This window comes from Entelurus aequoreus, linkage group LG19, assembly GCF_033978785.1.
Source record: "Entelurus aequoreus isolate RoL-2023_Sb linkage group LG19, RoL_Eaeq_v1.1, whole genome shotgun sequence".
Classification (NCBI taxonomy): Eukaryota; Metazoa; Chordata; class Actinopteri; order Syngnathiformes; family Syngnathidae; genus Entelurus; species Entelurus aequoreus.
Genome location: NC_084749.1, coordinates 4,155,307 through 4,175,339, shown reverse-complemented (window position 1 = coordinate 4,175,339; position 20,033 = coordinate 4,155,307). Strand labels below are relative to the sequence as shown.

The window sequence follows — 20,033 nt, the reverse complement described above, 5'->3', positions numbered from 1 at the left end:
GGGAAGAGTGGATGGTGAGATCGACAGGCGAATCGGTGCGGCGTCTTCAGTAATGCGGACGCTGTATCGGTCCGTTGTGGTGAAGAAGGAGCTGAGCCGGAAGGCAAAGCTCTCAATTTACCAGTCGATCTACGTTCCCATCCTCACCTATGGTCATGAGCTTTGGGTCATGACCGAAAGGACAAGATCACGGGTACAGGCGGCCCAAATGAGTTTCCTCCGCCGGGTGGCGGGGCTCTCCCTTAGAGATAGGGTGAGAAGCTCTGCCATCCGGGGGGAGCTCAAAGTAAAGCCGCTGCTCCTCCACATGGAGAGGAGCCAGATGAGGTGGTTCGGGCATCTGGTCAGGATGCCACCCGAACGCCTCCCTCGGGAGGTGTTTAGGGCACGTCCAACCGGTAGGAGGCCGCGGGGAAGACCCAGGACACGTTGGGAAGACTATGTCTCCCGGCTGGCCTGGGAACGCCTCGGGATCCCCCGGGAGGAGCTGGACCAAGTGGCTGGGGAGAGGAAAATCTGGGCTACCCTGCTTAGGCTGCTGCCCCCGCGACCCGACCTCGGATAAGCGGAAGAAAATGGATGGATGGATGGATATACATCAAATAAAGATAGATTTTTACCAGAATGGTAGCCCCTGAATCGTAAGGTTCCCAACTCTATTGGACACTTTCGGAAACTTCGGAATCGTGAGTTGTTGAACGAGTCACGGCAAATATGCAAATGAGATGACTCTGTGGGGTATTCCCAACACCACAGATGGATTGTGTGTAAAAACGCTGCCAACCTTCTTTAAGTTGTGCATGATCACGCTTTTTTTGGTGACTTCTTTTTTGAAAGTATTTATTTGGGTTGACTGGGCTTTTCGACTGGAGAGGTTCCACTGTCACTGTCACATTCTTGGTATTAATAAAAAGCGGTAACAGAAGTCACGTGTGCCGCGCTGGCCCTTTAAATGTGGGCCAATGCAGCAAAATGTCTGAAAGTAGACCACTGGAGGGTGACGGAGGCGTTAAAAGGTGAAGTCTCGCACCTTGGAATACTATGCTTGTCCCTTAAAAAGGCATAATGTGAACAGAAAAGCTTAAAGAAGCCACCAGGAATGTCACGTAGGCATCTGTGGTTTAGATGCACCTTCCTCAAACTCTGGTGCTCTACCTAGCAAAGATGCTATTAGAAGCCCTTGTGATGACAAAACTTGCCGTCTAACCTTTGAGCCAAAGAAACAGGACATGGATCTGTGCCCATCAGCAAACTGTTTCTGCTTTCAAACCACAAAAGATTCAAGAACGCTCTGACTGCAAATATTCAAACACTACTTTTCTTTTTTTTGTCTTTTCTGTTTTTTTTGCACAAAGCATGAACCTGAAATGGAGATAAAGACAAAATAATCGTTATAAAGATAAAACACTTCCCCATAAAATAGCTTTTTTTTTTTACAGCAGTAGAAAGCCTCCTGACTGGACAAATGTGGAGCTGAAAGCAAGCGGGATGTTTGGTGTACATCCGTGACGGAGAGAAACTACACTTCTGAAAGTATTCGCCAAAGGTGGCAGGAAAACATCGACCGATATAAATCTTTTATATTGTGATACAATTTTCAGCGTGTTGTTACACGGGATAAAGCGTCAAAATGTGTTGGTGACTCAGGCCATGTCCACACCATACTAGGGCTATCACTTCCAGTACCATACCCATATTGGAACCTTCAGTACTAGCCGATACCGATCAGTCGATTCAATACCAGCCCGAATAAAAGTCCATCATTTAATTATTTTGTCGTGTGGAATGTAAGAAAAGGTTTGGTCAAGTAAAATGAGTCAAACAGAGAACAATAGTGGCTATGAAAAACATCACCCTACTTATTAACCATCTGGAGTGGACTTACGCTGCATTTAAGTTGAAGTGGAGTGGTAATTGGGTGTCTCCACACTAATTTGGACACTTTCATAACATACACAAATATTCCAGGGTTTTGATAAGAGCCATTTTGTCACCATCTGGTGGCTGACCAAATTACCTCAAGTCAATGACCATTAATTGTGCATCTATCTAAAGAAATGCACATTATTTATGTGACCCACTCCAAACAACCTTCCCTAGTCATGGTGCAGGAAAAAAAATCAACAAGCACAAAAATTCAACAAACATGGTCACACATAACACAACCTGCTCATTGAACTTTGTGGATATTATAAAAATAAGACCAATCAGTATTCAAAAATATCAAAAGTACACCCATTTTAAATCCATAACAAGGGATGATGGGGAAAATGCAAAACACCCTATCCACAATTATCTATGTTCAGCGCGTTTTAGCTGTTTAATATTGCTGATTGATTAAAAAAACAAACTTTGAGGTCATTATGAAAGTAAACAAGGTAGGAGTCAAATTTTCATATACTCTTAATAATCAATTATAATAATCATTAATAATATATCCATCATATTGTATATATATATATATATATATATATATATATATATATATATATATATGTACACTACCGTTCAAAAGTTTGGGGTCACCCAAACAATTTAGTGGAATAGCCTTCATTTCTAAGAACAAGAATAGACTGTCGAGTTTCAGATAAAAGTTCTCTTTTTCTGGCCATTTTGAGCGTTTAATTGACCCCACAAATGTGATGCTCCAGAAAGTCAATCTGCTCAAAGGAAGGTCAGTTTTGTAGCTTCTGTAACGAGCTAAAGTGTTTTCAGATGTGTGAACATGATTGCACAAGGGTTTTCTAATCATCAATTAGCCTTCTGAGCCAATGAGCAAACACATTGTACCATTAGAACACTGGAGTGATAGTTGCTGGAAATGGGCCTCTATACACCTATGTAGATATTGCACCAAAAAGCAGACATTTGCAGCTAGAATAGTCATTTACCACATTAGCAATGTATAGAGTGTATTTCTGTAAAGTTAAGACTAGTTTAAAGTTATCTTCATTGAAAAGTACAGTGCTTTTCCTTCAAAAATAAGGACATTTACATGTGACCCCAAACTTTTGAACGGTAGTATATATATATATATATATATATATATATATATATATATATATATATATATATATATATATATATATATATATATATATATATATATATATATATATATATAAAAAAAAATATATATATATATATATATATATATATATATATACATACATACATACATATCTATTTACACAAATATACATACACATATACATACACATATATATACAGTACATACATATGCATACATAAATACATATATATATATATACATATATATATATATACAGTATATGCATACATATATACATTTATATATACATACATATATGAATATATTTTTATATATATTAAAAAAACATTACTAATTTTCCTGGGCTGCTGGGCTAGGCTCCAGCACTCCCCGCGACCCTGAAAGGGACAAGCGGTAGAAAATGGATGGCTGATTTCAAAGACAATGTAGATGTCTAACAACAAGGGAGAGTTTCTAATGCGCATGAAAGATGGCGAATGTGTTTTGGTGCTGACAGAAGCTGTTTTGAAACTACTCATCCATTTAACATCCAAGAGGTGTTTTTCAAGAATACCAGTTTGTGTGGACAAAGCCTCAGTCTCTGTGCAACTGTGTACAACCTCAAAATAATCCACTGTGGGACCAAAAAAAGTTGTGTGTGCAAGCACTTTGACAAAGAAGGTGAGGAACACTCTTGAATTGAAAATATAACTCATAGCAAAGTATGCTGCCTCTCCGCTCATCACTATCTTTGCCACCAATAAATAAATAAAGGTCAAAGTGATGTTATATGTTCATTTATACATTTCATTCATCATTTAGATGTATTTTCACAACCTTTTCTGTGTGCAAAACTAGAATCATTATTTATAAAATGTGTTTGGAACAACTTGATTGGATATAAATGAGTTCCCAAGGGACAAATGAACCTTTTAGAAGGAATGCGGCACAAAAACCGAGGTACTGCTGTACTTGTGATGGCGCACAGAGGGAGGTGGTCACAACACCCGTCTCCACAACAACGGCCGCCGCGCTTCAAGAGGGAATCTTCACGTCATAAACTTTCGAACCCAAGAAAACACGCATGAGATTTTTGGCAGGTTTGTCAAGCATTAAAGTAATACTGGCAATAGAAGGAATTTGGCAACACAAACGTGGACTTGAGTTCTGCTATGTTGCTTTCTTAAAGGCGTACTAACAACTGAAATGAAGTCAGCCTGACAGATATCAGACCATCAGCGCTCCAATTCAAGTCTGGTCTTCAAAAGCAAACAATCAGGTTCTCTATGGCATGAACAGCTGTGGCTGTAAGCAACCTTCCGACTTTGTTTTTATTACCTCCACAAGATGACAGTAGCTGCATTTGAAGCTTTAAGCACCTCTAGATGCGCTTTAAAATGTTGACTGGTGTGTTCCACTTGCTTACAATCAACTCATCAGCTGGCTCCTGTTACAACATTGGTTGTGTTGCACAATGTACAGTGGAACCTCCATTTACAAACCGCTCTATTTGCTAACTTTTCCGTTTAGCAACGTTTAGCCTCTGTGTGCGAACGACGCATTCATTCATTTTGTGTGCCGTTCGCAGCCGTTCTGACATATTGAGGAAGCCGGTTTCGTACTACAGCAAGTTTGAATTGTGACGAGAATGGAATTTTCGGGAAAAATATGCCAAAGCGGACTTATTTCACAGTGGAGGGGAAGACTACCTCTTGTGAGCTGGTCCTTTGCAGATGTAAATGTACAGTAAGTGGATTTTCCTTTTTTAAGTGTTTATTATTTTAGCAATACGGTTGGTAAAGTGACAGATTTTTGTGACTTCTGATCGTTTGTGAGCGCACCAAAGGTACTTCTGTGTGTGTGCGCGTGTTGGAAGAGCATTGCATCCAGCACAGTTGAGCTTGTCGTTGTTGTTTTGGCTTGTTAATAAAGAGACAGTTGATTCATCACTTCCTTGTTATGAGTATATGATATACAGTACTGTATAACACAGGGGTGTCCAAACTTTTTGACTTGGGGCCGCATTTTTTAAAATTTGGTCGAGGGCCGAAAGCTGACTGCATGTAAAGTAACTAATATATATATTCATTCATATATATATATTTATTATATATATATACACACACACACACACACACACACACACTAGGGCTGTGAATCTTTGGGTGTCTAACGATTCGATTCAATATCGATTTTTGGGGTCACGATTCGATTCAAAATCAAATTTTTTTCAATTCAACATGATTCTCGATTCAAAAACGATTTTTTTCCCGATTGAAAAGGATTGTCTATTCATGGAATACATAGATTTCAGCAGGATCTACCCCAGTCTGCTGACATGCAAGCAGAGTAGTAGATTTTATAATTGTAAAGGACAATGTTTTATCAACTGATTGCAATAATGTACATTTGTTTGAACTATTAAATGAACCAAAAATATGACTTATTTTATCTTTGTGAAAATATTGGACACAGTGTGTTGTCAAGCTTATGAGATGTGATGCAAGTGTAAGCCACTGTCACACTATTGTTCTTTTTTATAAATGTCTAATGATAATGTCAATGAGGGATTTTTAATCACTGCTATGTTGAAATTGTAACTAATATTGATACTGTTGTTGATAATATTCATTTTTGTTTTGTAGTAGAATTTCTGACCTTTTGACCTATATTTCTTGTCTTTTAAGAATGTCCGCTCATTTTCAATACTCTTGTATTTTTGTGCCATTGAATGGACCAGTTGTGGGACAAAAGTGAATATTAAGTCGTGCCAACCTGTCTATAGAATGTGTTGACTGTCTAAAGGATTCCAGTTGTTATGGAACAGATAGGAAAAGCAAAACAAGACATTGACGCACTCGATAAGGAACGATGACGCACAACAGACATATAAAAAATGGCAGAAGACCGGAACTCGGGAGTGATTTTGGCTTGTGTGTGTCTTGTTGTCTCCGGAGTAACTTGTGGTTTGTCTGCACGACCAACTCAATTCAACCTGCACTTCTGATAATGGGTAAATAAATTTGTTGTACTAAACTACTTTTGTTGCCTGCTTAAGCTTCGGACAATCCACTACAGTTTCACTACTTTTGGTTAGTTCTGTGTGGTGTTTGTGTCTCCTCTCAATTGTTGTGTGTGGTGTTTGTGTCTCCTCTCAATTGTTGTGTGTGGTGTTTGTGTCTCCTCTCAATTGTTGTGTGTGGTGTTTGTGTCTCCTCTCAATTGTTGTGTGTGGTGTTTGTGTCTCCTCTCAATTGTTGTGTGTGGTGTTTGTGTCTCCTCTCAATTGTTGTGTGTGGTGTTTGTGTCTCCTCTCAATTGTTGTGTGTGGTGTTTGTGTCTCCTCTCAATTGTTGTGTGTGGTGTTTGTGTCTCCTCTCAATTGTTGTGTGTGGTGTTTGTGTCTCCTCTCAATTGTTGTGTGTGGTGTTTGTGTCTCCTCTCAACTGTTGTGTGTGGTGTTTGTGTCTCCTCTCAATTGTTGTGTGTGGTGTTTGTGTCTCCTCTCAATTGTTGTGTGTGGTGTTTGTGTCTCCTCTCAATTGTTGTGTGTGGTGTTTGTGTCTCCTCTCAATTGTTGTGTGTGGTGTTTGTGTCTCCTCTCAACTGTTGTGTGTGGTGTTTGTGTCTCCTCTCAATTGTTGTGTGTGGTGTTTGTGTCTCCTCTCAATTGTTGTGTGTGGTGTTTGTGTCTCCTCTCAATTGTTGTGTGTGGTGTTTGTGTCTCCTCTCAATTGTTGTGTGTGGTGTTTGTGTCTCCTCTCAATTGTTGTGTGTGGTGTTTGTGTCTCCTCTCAATTGTTGTGTGTGGTGTTTGTGTCTCCTCTCAATTGTTGTGTGTGGTGTTTGTGTCTCCTCTCAACTGTTGTGTGTGGTGTTTGTGTCTCCTCTCAATTGCTCTGTTTATTGCACTTCTGAGTGTTGCTGGCTCGGCTTTGCTTTTGGAATTGGATTGCATTGTTATGGTATTGCTGTGTATTGTTTTGTTGGATTGATTCATTTAAAAAAAAGAAAAAAAAAAGAAAATATTTTTTAAAAATGAGAATCAGTTCTGAATCGCACAACGTGAGAATCGCAATTCGAATTTGAATCGATTTTTTCCCACTGCCCTAATACACACATATATACACACACACACAGACATGTATAAATATATATATATTTATAAAGAGCCTATACATATATGTGTACATATTATATTAATATATAATTAATATATTTGGATATTAAAAGTATGTGAAAGTGTGACTCCTTGTTTACTTCCGTGATGACCTTCTTAAAAGTTTTGTAATCAATCAGAAATATCAAGCAGCTAAAATGCGCCAAACATTGATAAGAGTGTTTTGCTTTTTTCCCATCATGCTTTGTAATGGCTTTAAATGGGTGCAATTTAGAAATATTTTATGATGCATGTACATTTTTTATAATATCCACAAAGTTCAATGAGCAGGTTGTGTTTTGTGTGACCATGTGTTGGTTGGTTGCATTTTTATTTTATTTTTTTGCACGCCGACTACGGAAGGTTGTTTGCGTTGGGTAATATAAGTAAATGCTGCGCTTAATTCCATTCAGCACAAAATTAACAGTCATTGACCTGATATACTCGCATTGTCAACCTGATGGCAAAAAAAATGGCAGCATTAAAGGAGTTTTTTTTTAAATGAATGCAATCTCCCAGCGCTCCAGTAACCTTAGCGGGCAAAATTGAAGATGTCTGCAGGCTGTAGTTTGGACACCCCTGGTACAACACTTTATATTGTATACAAATACGGACAACCTACTATTCCTATTTACATTGTTTCTCACGGACATGTTTGCTTCACTATACAAACTTTTGGATTTACGAGCCCCGTTGAAGAGTTTGTGAATGGAGGTTCCACTGTACTTCTTCATAAATGAGCGTGTGGTCCAAGAGAAGGTTCTTAAAAGGGCACAAACACTTTCAACACGAGGGGCAGTGTGTTTACAATCCTTTGAGAATGACGACTGTACTTGGCAAAAAGCCCTCACACGGTGACTATTTACATTCAACAGAGCTGCTGGACTTTTGACACCGATACACGCACCTCTCAAGCACATATTTCAAGTACACAAAGTACCTGAGTGCCAGATAATATTGTCCTCCAGATATCCTGGCCTCACTGTAGCGGTGTGCAGCATGCACAGCTGTCACTAGAAGGGAGAGAGCGAGCCCTTTTAAAGCATCAAAGCTTGGACGTGAGCCACCTGCAACACACAAGCACTGGTGAGAACACAGAGGAAAGAAAGAAAACTAGTCCCACCATGATGGAGTGTTTTCGTCCCTACGAGTACGCAAGAGAGAGTTGAAAAGTGGAGGCCGGGAGACGTGTAGAGCAAAGCTGGGACTGTGCTGTGTAGCTGGAGCGTGCTGCAGGTCTGGGCTCTTGTGTCCTCGGGGTCAGACCAGGTTGTACTCCTTGAGGTTGAGCTGCAGGATGGTGTCCTTGACGGCGGCGAAGACGAAGCGGATGTTCTCCGTGTCGGTGGCGCATGTGAAGTGCGAGTAGATGATCTTGTCGCTGTCCGGGTTCAAGTCCACAAACATCTTGAGGATGAACTCTCGACCCGCCAGGGGGTCTCGCTGAGGACCTGGGAGTACCAACACACGCATGTTTTCTACTTTTCAAGTCATTACCATTCATTAGTTCTTGCAACAAGAGCACTCCTGTAGCTAACGTATGTTACAAAAAAAGTAATATTTGAGCAAGAAACTCTTAAAAGGGAACTGCATTTTATTTTACTTTATTTTGCCTATCCTTCACAATCATTATGAGAGACAAGACAATAGCTTGTTGTTTTCTTTCTGACATAAAAATTGTCTCAGTCTTGGTGGCTAGCAATGCAGCTAAAGGGAGCATTCATTTCTACCTCGAAATCCATTCAAAAACGCATTCAACAACCATCAACAATACTTTATCTACCTGGGAATTTATATCAGTACCAATTTTCAGTACTTTTGTGTGTGTTATTGAATATGAATCTTTATTTATTATAAAAGAAAAAAAATACTGCAGCATTTGATATGAGCTGATTATGCTAACTGCTGTCCAGTTATAATATCTTGTTTTATTATCATATTCTCATTTGCATGTATGACATTTAGTTGCAATTACAAGACATTCAATTGCAGAAGTGTACATAGTTTATTGTGTGTTTTTACTTGCGCCCTGAAAGTATTATTACTGTAAGTATTATACGTATTATGCAGCAGCTGTTTGATTGTAACTTAGTTGCAGTTTTCATTAAGAAATTTGGAGGTGTTGAAATCGCCATGTAAAATCGCTAATGCTTAACAGTAGCATGTCAGTAGCAAAGCCAATGTATATTAGCATCAAGCTAGCGCGTTTTTGAAAACTTACTTTACTTAAATTGGAGCATTTTTTGAGTCAATTGCTGTGTTGGCATTGACAATTACAACATTACCCAGAGGTAGTTTGGCTGAATCCGCTCTCAGTGCTGCTGGAGTGATTGCCAAGTGGAAAAGGGCATGGCACCGTTGGATTTTACACGAATCGGTGCCTGGTAGGGCCGATTCGGCCGGTACCAAATTTGGTACCCAGCCCTAGCTCTTTTTTACATTTTTTAAAATGTGTTAATTCTCCTTTTCTTCTACCAGGTAGGAGGTGGCAAACTTTCCCTGAACATCATTTACAACAAACAAACAGTTCGCGTGAGACTCATTTACTGTTTCGGAGGAAGACATTTTGAGAGCTATTTGCACCAAATGTTCTCCAAATATTCCAACAAAGTGAGGAAAAAAACATTGAGCTTCTACACATCAAACCTTATCAACCACCTGAAACCCCAGCATCACTACAATGGTGTTTTCAAAGCCTACAAAGACGCCAGCTGCTGGTGCAGGTGTGCTAAATTTAAAACATAATGTCTACAAAGAAGTTATCGGTCTTGAGAAGCAGGAAACGGTTTGTATTGGTATCAGTTTGGGCGAAAAAATATTGTGCATTCCTAGAATAAAGCAACGCTTTCACATTTTTTAGATTCAAGTAGTAAAAACAGCAGCATGATTGAAAGAATAATGTAGTAACAAAACAAGTTGTAATGTGTGAGTAACATATGAATAAAAGGAAGTTGTGATGTCACAATAATTCTATTTACATTTACAAAGTTTGTAAATGTCTTAAAGTTACTCAAATAAAATTGCAATATTGGCAAGGAAACTGTCTTAATGTTACAAGAACAGAAGTTGTAAAGTTAATTCCATATGCCAGTAACAAAAGTGTAATATTAATATAGAAACATGAGGATGAAGTATTTGCACAGCTTCTAAAATGAAGAGAATGACTTTCTTTTTGTAATTCTAAATGTTTGTTTTGATGCTATTTGTTTTTTTCCAGCGTGGCTTGATTATTTGAATGCAGGCCTACTATTCTGGTGTAGTTCACCCTTATAGCCACAAGATGTCCCTATGGAAGCTTGGCAAGAAGCTGGAAGATATAACGCAAACAGTTCCCAAAGGACTCCATTAAGATGCAGGAAGCAGGAAGACCAAGTATCCAAGTACCGTCAAACTCAGGGAAGTAGTCCACCAGGTGAGAGTACATGATCTTCTCCTCCAGGAGGTCCCTCTTGTTGAGGAAGAGGATGACGGAGGAGTTTTGGAACCACGGATATGTGATGATGGTCCTGAACAGCGCTTTGCTCTCCTCCATGCGGTTCTGAGTGTCAGAAGACAACAGAAAAATAAATTGCAACACAAAGCACCAAAGAACACATTTAGATTCACACCTCTCACGTCGACATAAGCGCTTGTCAAAAGGTGTGCATTTTGTGAGTTGCTGTTGTTAATACTGCCATTAGGCCTGGGCGATATGGCTGAAAACTGTATCACGATATAAGTGTTTGATATCGGTCCATATAAAGAACTATCAATATTTTTGGACCTATCAAAAATAAGGACTAGGAGAAAAATATAAATGTTTTATTTCAAATGTAACCTTCCTCTGATTATAATTCCCTCAGCTATCAATACAGAATCCAAAGGAAATGTCAACACAAGCATGGAAAACACTTAAACAATGAAAACAACATTCTAAAATCACATTGAAAACTTAATAAGCTCTTAAAATGAAGGTGCAAAAATAAGGAATATGTAAGAAATGCTTCATAATGTGTAAGAAAATACTGCAAAGTGTGAAAATGTCAACACAGAGAAACCTGAGAAGAACTATTTTCTGCAGGTTTACTGCCAGGAAGTTACAGCTGTGCTCTAAAGGGTGAGCAGAGCTCACATTACCAGTCGTGGTGGGGACGAGTGCCTTGCATCATTTACAGACCACATCGGTCTGACTACGATCCCTTTGAAGACATCCAAAAAAGTGCCATACTGTCCAGGTGACTTTTCCTCTTTTATCCACAATTTCTTCAATTTTACTTTCTCTTCTCAGTCTATGCAAAGAATCAACCGTGCGACAACAAGATGGTGTAACCAAAAATGATAGTTGATACTGTTACCTGATTGGCTGTTAGCGTGTCACTCCTACTGATCAGTGATCACTTCCTGCGTGAGAGCGAGTGACTTTGTTCATGCAACTTCCGGTTTCTTCCGACGTATAAAAAAATATATACATCGAACATTTTATCAAACACATTTTCTCTGAGCTCGTTTGCGTGTCTATCACGATTTTATATTGATATTGTTTTATCGCCCTGTTCTAACTGCCATGCTTTTATTTTGAAGCTTTCTTAACAAGAAGTCACTGTGTGCAAGTTTTAATGTTGTGTAATTCTACAGTAGTTATGTTGCTGTCAACATAAACGGACACATTTTGTATAGAAATGATCCCATTTTATATCAAAAAAATGGTGGCCCATTGACTTAAGCGTGCACTTCTTATTAATAAAAAGAAGACCACTTTGGGCCAGAACTTAATAAGTTGCACCACATAGACGACGGGATCTATTGGTTTTGGCTGTCTAATCATATTTAAAGAATTAGTGGACAATTCCTAATCGTGTATAAGTACTACGCTGCCTGACATTTGCTTACACAATAAAAGAATGGGTAATATACTACAGAAAGACTAGCAAGATCTGCCCTCGTGCAGCTGGAAGAGGCTCCGAGAGGGACTAGCAGTAGAAAATGGATGGATAATTATGACAATCATACAAGGGCAAGACTTGATGTGATGAAATCAGAGCATTTTAAAAACAAACCATGTTTTCATTGGCCTGTGGGGTCAAAGCCTTTGTCTTAGAACTGTTAACACGGCGAGCTAATCCCTTGGACACTTTGGTGCCTAAACACTGCTCAGCCATTCAGAAACACCTCTTTAATAACTTCACGGCCTGGCTCTCACGTCACATACCAGTGTGCAAAAGCCTTCATTGACCAAGCTTAGTCATGGAAGAAGAAGGTAAATGTTAGGATGCGTAGTAAATGTAGGGCCGATAATTATTAGGTGAATATAAGAAATAATGACATTGCACCAATAAATCCTATAACATTACAAAATAGCTCAGTTAGCCGATAACAAAATGTGCTGTAGGTGGGTTAAGGTGAGAAAATCAAGCGCTCTTTTTTCCCGACATGCTGTGCTGACACCTTTAAACTCTTTGTAAACCAAACATGGCGTCGACTGTACCAGACTTCTTTGCTGCTTCAGAAGAAGACTCTCCGCGTGCTATTTGCACCAAATGTTCCGCAGTAACTCGGCGAGGAGGGATGAAACATCAAACCTTATCAGCCACTTGGAACGCCAGTATGGCTACGACTAGGCCTGCGACGATTAATCCATTCATTTGATTAGGAAAAAGCTTTGATTTATATTCTTCTCGCTTCTATTTATTGTTTAATGACTGTAAATAATAAAAATGGATCAAATCCGAACCGCATTAAAAAAGATAAAACAAGTTAATTAGGGGGTAAAAGATGGCAAAACAAAGTAAAAGTTCAATAGGTTAGATAAGGTAAAGAGAAGGTAAAATGCGGTGAATAAAGTCAAAGAAAGTAAATAGGAGAACCGAAGGTAAATGGAAGGTAAAATATGGTAAAACAAAGTAAAAGTTAAATAGAAGGTAAAATGCGGTAAATAAAATCAAAGAAGGTAAAAGGAAGGTAAAATATGGTAAAACAAAGTCAAAGTTAAATAGAAGGTAAAATAAGGTCAAAGAAGGTAACCAAAGGTTAAAAAAAAAAAGTAAAAGAAAGGTAAATTGAAGGTTATGGCAAGAAGAAAAATCTTTTTTTAATTTGAACTATTTCTCCTAAAATACGCAATGAGGCTTAATAGTGTTTTATCCAATTACTCCATTAATGCAACAAACTACCGTATTTTTCAGACTGTATTTAAATCCTTTTAATTTTCTCAAAAATTGACAGTGCGCCTTATATACGGATTCATTCTGGTTGTGTTTATCGTCCTCGAAGCAATTTTATTTGGTATATGGTGTAATGATAAGTGTGACCAGTAGATGGCAGTCACACATAAGAGTCACTAACGGTGTTACAAAAAAGGTCAGTGAGAACAATACATAAGGTTGGCTATACAAACCCTTTATTTATTTCATCAAAAATATTGAAATTCAATGACTTGCAAACAGCTAAAATGACGTACAAAACAAACTATAACCTGCTACCCAAGAATGTACAACTCTTCTCAAAAAAAGAAGAAAAATAAAAACCTTTGAGGAAAAACTAACTTAAAACATTTGTATGCACGTACAACATTTAGTATATCAGTATGTGGATTTAAACTATGGAATGTGTTGAGCAAAGAAGTTAATGTACTGATATGATCCGGTTTAAGAGGCTGTGCTTACAAAGTACAAGAAAGAAACATTTTGTGAAATACATTCAACTTTATTGACGAGATATTCTTCATCCCAGTATGTTAATCATGGCTGATTCAATTATCAATTGCAAGAATTGCTGTACTAATAATTCACTGATGTGATTGTGTTACAAAAAGAAGACTAAGTGAACATATGTATTAGTATGTGTTCTGAAGTGGGAAAGGGGTAGGAATAAATCAGCTTTGCTTCTTCCTACTCCTTTTCGGACATGTAAAGAGAAATGACATGAAATGCTGTGATGTATTATATTTTGTGTTCGTGTTTGAAATAAACTAATCTCCACTCATTCATCATTCCAAGAAACTTTTGTGAGTTTTACAATATATCTAAAACAATTGTGACTTACTAAACCATCCATTGTGTGATTTCTGTATGAGTGTTTTACATGTTATTGTATTGTAGTCAATTATTACCTTACAATGGCATTCAGTAAATTCACCAAAACGTCACAGTGGAGTTATTGAGTCTGTTTAGCTGATTGGAGAGCGAGCTTACGCAGCTAGAGGGTCCATGACCATGACTTCGGTTTTGCTTAATCATCCGTTTTACTGCCGTGTTATAGACACCGTTTGGAAACAATTAAGGTACGTAAATAAATATTTCTGTGTAAATAACTCATTTTACAACGTATACCGTCTTTTTCGGAGTATAAGTCGCTCCGGCCGAAAATGCATAATAAAGAAGGACAAAAACATATATAAGTCGCACTGGAGTATAAGTCGCATTTTTGGGGGAAATGTATTTGATAAAAGCCAACAGCAAGAATAGACATTTGAAAGGCAATTTCAAATGTCTAAAGAATAGTGAACAACAGGCTGAATAAGTGTACGTTATATGAGGCATAAATAACCAACTGGTATGTTAACGTAACATATTATGGTAAGAGTCATTCAAATAACTATAACATATAGAACATGCTATACGTTTACCAAACAATCTGTCGCTAAATCCCATGAAATCTTATACGTCTAGTCTCCTACGTGAATGAGATCAATAATATTATTTGATATTTTACGCTAATGTGTTCATCATTTCACACATAAGTCGCTCCTGAGTATAAGTCGCACCCCCGGCCAAACTATGAAAAAAACTGCTACTTATAGTCCGAAAAATACGGTAAATCTGCGGCTTATAGTCCAGTGCAACTAGTATAAGGGAAAAACATTTTTTTCTCAAATTTAGTGCCGGTGCATCTGCAGTCCGTAAAATATGGTATTTTCGACTCTTTTTTACCTCCAGTTAAATCTTCATGAATAATATAGATGTTAATAAGTTATTGGTATGGAGAAGCAGGACATGATTTGTATCGGCTTGAAAAAAGATAAATTGTGCATCCCTGGAAAATATGCAGAAAAAGCCCACAAAAAGTGCTTCTCACCTCGTTGTCCGACTCCACCAGGACCTGGTCGTACTCGCTGAGCGCCACCAGAAACATGATAGAGGTGACGTTCTCAAAGCAGTGGATCCACTTCCTCCTCTCTGACCTCTGACCGCCCACATCCACCATTCTGAACGATGGAGGCATGCCAAACAAGGCAGGAAACAGTTTAAATGATTAGGTTACGCAACATTTCTTTTGTTTAACACAGAAAAGCATGCATATAGAATACATACAAAGGGAAACAGAATGCACATGGAGCAAGTCCATTCAATTTGAAGAGAAACGTGATATTCATGCAGGAAATTCACAGCTGCAAAGGAGGGTAAGAAGGGACTGCAGCTATATATTTACTAAAGCATGGCAAACACCTTTTTGACAGCAAGAATATGAGCAGGAAAAAGATGGCTGAAGGATCTGCACAGCCAGCGTGTGTGTAAACAGTGCCCTTCTTCACTTCCTACTCTGCAGAAGAGCAGACAGTCAATCTGTGACTGCCTCAGCACTGAGACAAGAGCAACAGCTTGGTGGCGTCTTATTAAATGATCTAAGACTGGGGTGTCCAAAGTGCAGCCCGGGAGCCGTTTGCAGCTCGCGGTCGAGTTTTGTTAGCCTGCAACATATTGTCAAGAAAAAAACCCCAGTAAAAACGTAAGAAAAAAAGTGCAAAAATATGTAACATAATGTGAAAAAAGCTTAAAAAAAATGTGATGTATGTGGGGGACTTTTTGATTTTGTAGAAAAACATTGCTACAAAGACATACAGTACAGGCCAAAAGTTTGGACACATCTTCTCATTCAATGTGTTTTCTTTATTTTCATGACTATTTACATTGTAGATTGTCACATCAATACAATTTATTTATTTATTACCGGTCAAAACCACCAATTTTTTCCTGTACATACCGTTTTTGTCCTTCTTTTCTGACATCTTCTCGGCCTTATTTTGTTTGTTTTTGCTACTGCAGCAATGGAGTCGCTCGACAAGCCTCCATGGGCAACACTGGAAATGTGGCCTCATTCAAGGAGTGCCCCGAGTTTCGGGATTCAATCAAATAAACGGGACAGTGATGAATGGACACGAAGATGACAGAAAAGCTATGTCTGCTCAAAATCCAACTTTTGTGTAAATATCTTAATACATACTGTACGGACCAAAAGGTTGGACACACCTTCTCATTCAATGCGATGTTTTTATTTTCATGACTATTTACGTTGTAGATTGTCACATCAAAACTATGAATGAACACATGTGGAGTTATGTACTTCACAAAAAAAGAACTGAAAACATGTTTTATATTCTAGTTTCTTCAAAATAGCCACCCTTTGCTCTGATTACTGCTTTGCACACTCTTGGCATTCTCTCCATGAGCTTCAAGCACACCTGTGAAGTGAAAAAATGTTCAGGTGACTACCTCTTGAAGCTCATCAGCATAATAGACATAAGCAGGTACCAATAGTTTAGAAAAGTAGGTTTTGCATAATAAGCCCTCATTGAAAAGTTTTTTTAATTGATTTACGAAAATGATGAGTCGATGTGGAATTGGGATGAACAAGAATCTTGATTCGGTTTTTTTGTGCACCCCAATTTTTTTTAGCATGAAATATTTGATGTGAAGTAATTGGAGCTTTAAATTGATCAATAATTCATAACATTGCTTTTGATTCATTATTGTATTTAGAAATATGTCAGTAAAAAAAACAAAAACCTGATTCAGGTCTTGGGGATCTAAAGGCCCCCCACTCATAAAAGTTAAAAAAATAAGTTATATATCAATATATTATATTTTTACTTAGCAATCTATCTTTACAGATCTATCCGTTGATAATCTTTTTTTATTTTTTGAACAATGACAGTTTTAAAGAGAAAAAAAACAGCCTGCATGGCAGTTTTGTGTTATTGGAGTCGACATTGCAACTTTTTCTCGTTACATTTCACCTGTTTGCTCTTTTACTCCACTTGTGCTTTTTTTTTGTAATAGTATTTTTTTTAAATGTCCCGTGGGCCATTAAAAAAATAGCTACCTGGGCCACACTTTGGACACCCTTGCTCTATATTACCACTAATCTTCTATCCAAGTACTAGGTGGATCTGCCATATTTGCTGAGTGCTTGTTACTAGCGTCCGTACAGCCGTCATTGATGGCGCAATACTAGCGCACATTTCCTAAGATGTGTTCCATAAGTGGCGATGTGTGTAATGTCTTGCTAAAGCCGGAGCCATTGAGCGTGTGGTGAGTCACCGTCAGCAGCACAGCCTCTCAGCTCGCCGCAGTCGAGCAGCTGGGAAGCTCTTGAGCACAACCACATTGCAGGCGCAGTTATTTCCAGCCTTGCCAAGCGTAGGAGGAAGCTGACATGATAGCTTCCTATCGATTTGCACTCTACTGTAATCACTCTCGCTCGCTAAGTCCATTTCGAGCCTCTCTTCTTTGTTTGTGTTTTTGCAAGAGCGAGAATGGAAGATGTTCTATGTCTTGGTGGCTCGCCTGCTTTTTTGGGCCAACCCTTGGAAGGTTGTGGACAACAGAGGAAAAAAATCTAACAAAAGGCTGTAAAAACTAGATATCAACAGATATGTTTTTTGCCAGGGTTGATACCGATTAGTAGTAGTCAAGGAGGCCGATAACAGATATTTGGAATAGATATTAATTTGCCGACACATGAATAGTACACGTCAGCAAGCAGCTGGACTTGGCTTTAAATTGTTTTTTTAACATTTAGGAAAAGACGGACCAGTCGCGACCATGTTTTGTAGTGTCAATATATAATAATATAGACTCAATATTCCTCTTTAAATCAAGACTCAATTCCTGACTGCTTATTCACTGTAAATCTTATCAAGCTTTGTTGTTGTTATTGTTGTTTTCATCCAATTGATTTTATTGTGTACGGGTCCTTGAGTGCCCAGAAAGGCGCCTTATAAGTAAAATGTAATATTATTATTATTATGAAGCGCTAATGTGGTTAATATAGTAGCAAGTGATTTCACAGCACCGACATTTGCATTTCAAAATATGGGAAATCTCCTGGGAAAATTGTTAAAAATTTCTCTTACATCACAATAACTCGCCGTCTACTCAATTGCATCGCAGTTTATGGACATTGTTATGTTTCCTTGTGAAATACTGCAAACATTTCAATAAAAACAGTTCTGGGCTCCTGAGAGTTGAGATATTTTTCTTTAACTTCTTCCTGGAAGTTAGGGAAAGTATGAGAATGTGTGAGCTGCTGCCTGCTCTTCTTTACTTTTATAATATATAATAACATACAGTACAGACCAAAAGTTTGGACACACCTTCTCCTCATTCAATGTGTTTTCTTTATTTTCATGACTATTTACATTGTAGATTGTCACATCAAAACTATGAATGAACACATGTGGAGTTACGAACTTAAGAAAAAAAGGTGAAATAACTGAAAACATGTTTTATATTTTATTTTTTTCAAAATCGCCACCCTTTGCTCTGATTACTACTTTGCACACTCTTGGCATTCTCTCCATGAGCTTCAAGCACACCTGTGAAGTTAAAACCATTTCAGGTGAATAGCTCTTGAAGCTCATGGAGAGAATGCCAAGAGTGTGCAAAGCAGTAATCAGAGCAAAGGGTGGCTATTTTGAAGAAACTAGAATATAAAACATGTTTTCATTTCTTTTTTTGTGAAGTACATAACTCCACATGTGTTCATTCATAGTTTTGATGTGACAATCTACAACGTAAATAGTCATGAAAATAAAAACATCGCATTGAATGAGAAGGTGTGTCCAACCTTTTGGCCTGTACTGTATGTATCAAGATATTTACACAAAAGTTGGATTTTTGGCAGACATAGCTTTTCTGTCATCTTCGTGTCCATTCATCACTGTCCCGTTTATTTGATTGAATCCCGAAACTCGGGGCACTCCTTTAATGAGCCCACATTTCCAGTGTTGCCCATGGAGGCTTGTCGAGCGACTCCATTGCTGCAGTAGCAAAAACAAACAAAATGGGGCAGAGAAGACGTCAGAAAAGAAGGACGAAAAAAACAGCATTTACAGGCAAAAATTGGTGGTTTTGACAGGCAATAAATAAATTAATTAATTGTATTATAATACATTTGAATTTGTTTATTTATTAAATGCCCTGTTAGATATCAAAATATATTAAGGGAGAATTATTGACAATTCGTATTTTTAAGGTTTTTTTTTGTTGTTTTTTTTTAAAGGGCAAAAGGGTTTGTGCCTTACCATCTTTGTCACCAATTATTTTATTCTTTTAATACTAAATACTTGTATTTTATGTGTACAGTGGGAATGGAAAAAATGTTAAGACCCCTTTAAATTTTTCTCTCGGTTTCATTGCAGCCGTTTGTGAAAATCAAAAGAGTTAATTTTATTTGTCATTAATGTACACTCTGCACCCCATCTTGACAGAATGAAAAAAACAGAAATGTAGAAAATTTTGCAAATATATGAAAAATAAAAAAACCTCAAAGAGCACATTCACAGCCTTTGGTCAATATTTTGTTGATGCACCTTTGGCAGCAAGTCTTTTTGAATACGATACCACAAACTTGGTACACCTATCTTTGGGCAATTTCGCCCAATCCTCTATACAGCACCTCTCAAGCTCCATCAGGTTGGATGGAAAGCGTTGGTTTTCATCCAGGATGTCTCTGTACATTGCTGGATTCATCTTTCCCCCTATTCTGACTAGTCTCCCGGGTCCTGCCACTGAAAAGCATCCCCACAGCATGATGCTGCCACCACCATGCTTCACTGTAGGGATGGTATTTCCTCCAAACATGACGCCTGGCATTCACGCCAAA

The 20,033-nt window shown here is 38.1% G+C and overlaps 1 protein-coding gene across 2 annotated transcripts in view; it reads right to left on the bottom strand.

The window, feature by feature from the left end:
- Positions 1-3,331: 3,331 nt before the first annotated feature.
- The window catches only part of LOC133635013 (guanine nucleotide-binding protein G(q) subunit alpha-like), a 58,634-nt gene continuing 41,932 nt past the window's right edge, over positions 3,332-20,033 (bottom strand). The window contains exons 5-7 of one of the 2 annotated variants that reach the window (XM_062027707.1): positions 15,225-15,354; positions 10,557-10,710; positions 3,332-8,623 (exon numbers count right to left, since the gene is read on the bottom strand). In XM_062027707.1, coding sequence (XP_061883691.1) covers positions 8,433-8,623; positions 10,557-10,710; positions 15,225-15,354 — 475 coding nt within the window. In that variant the 3' untranslated portion in view covers positions 3,332-8,432. The remainder of the gene's footprint in view (positions 8,624-10,556; positions 10,711-15,224; positions 15,355-20,033) is intronic. The other variant, XM_062027706.1, reaches the window with a different exon arrangement.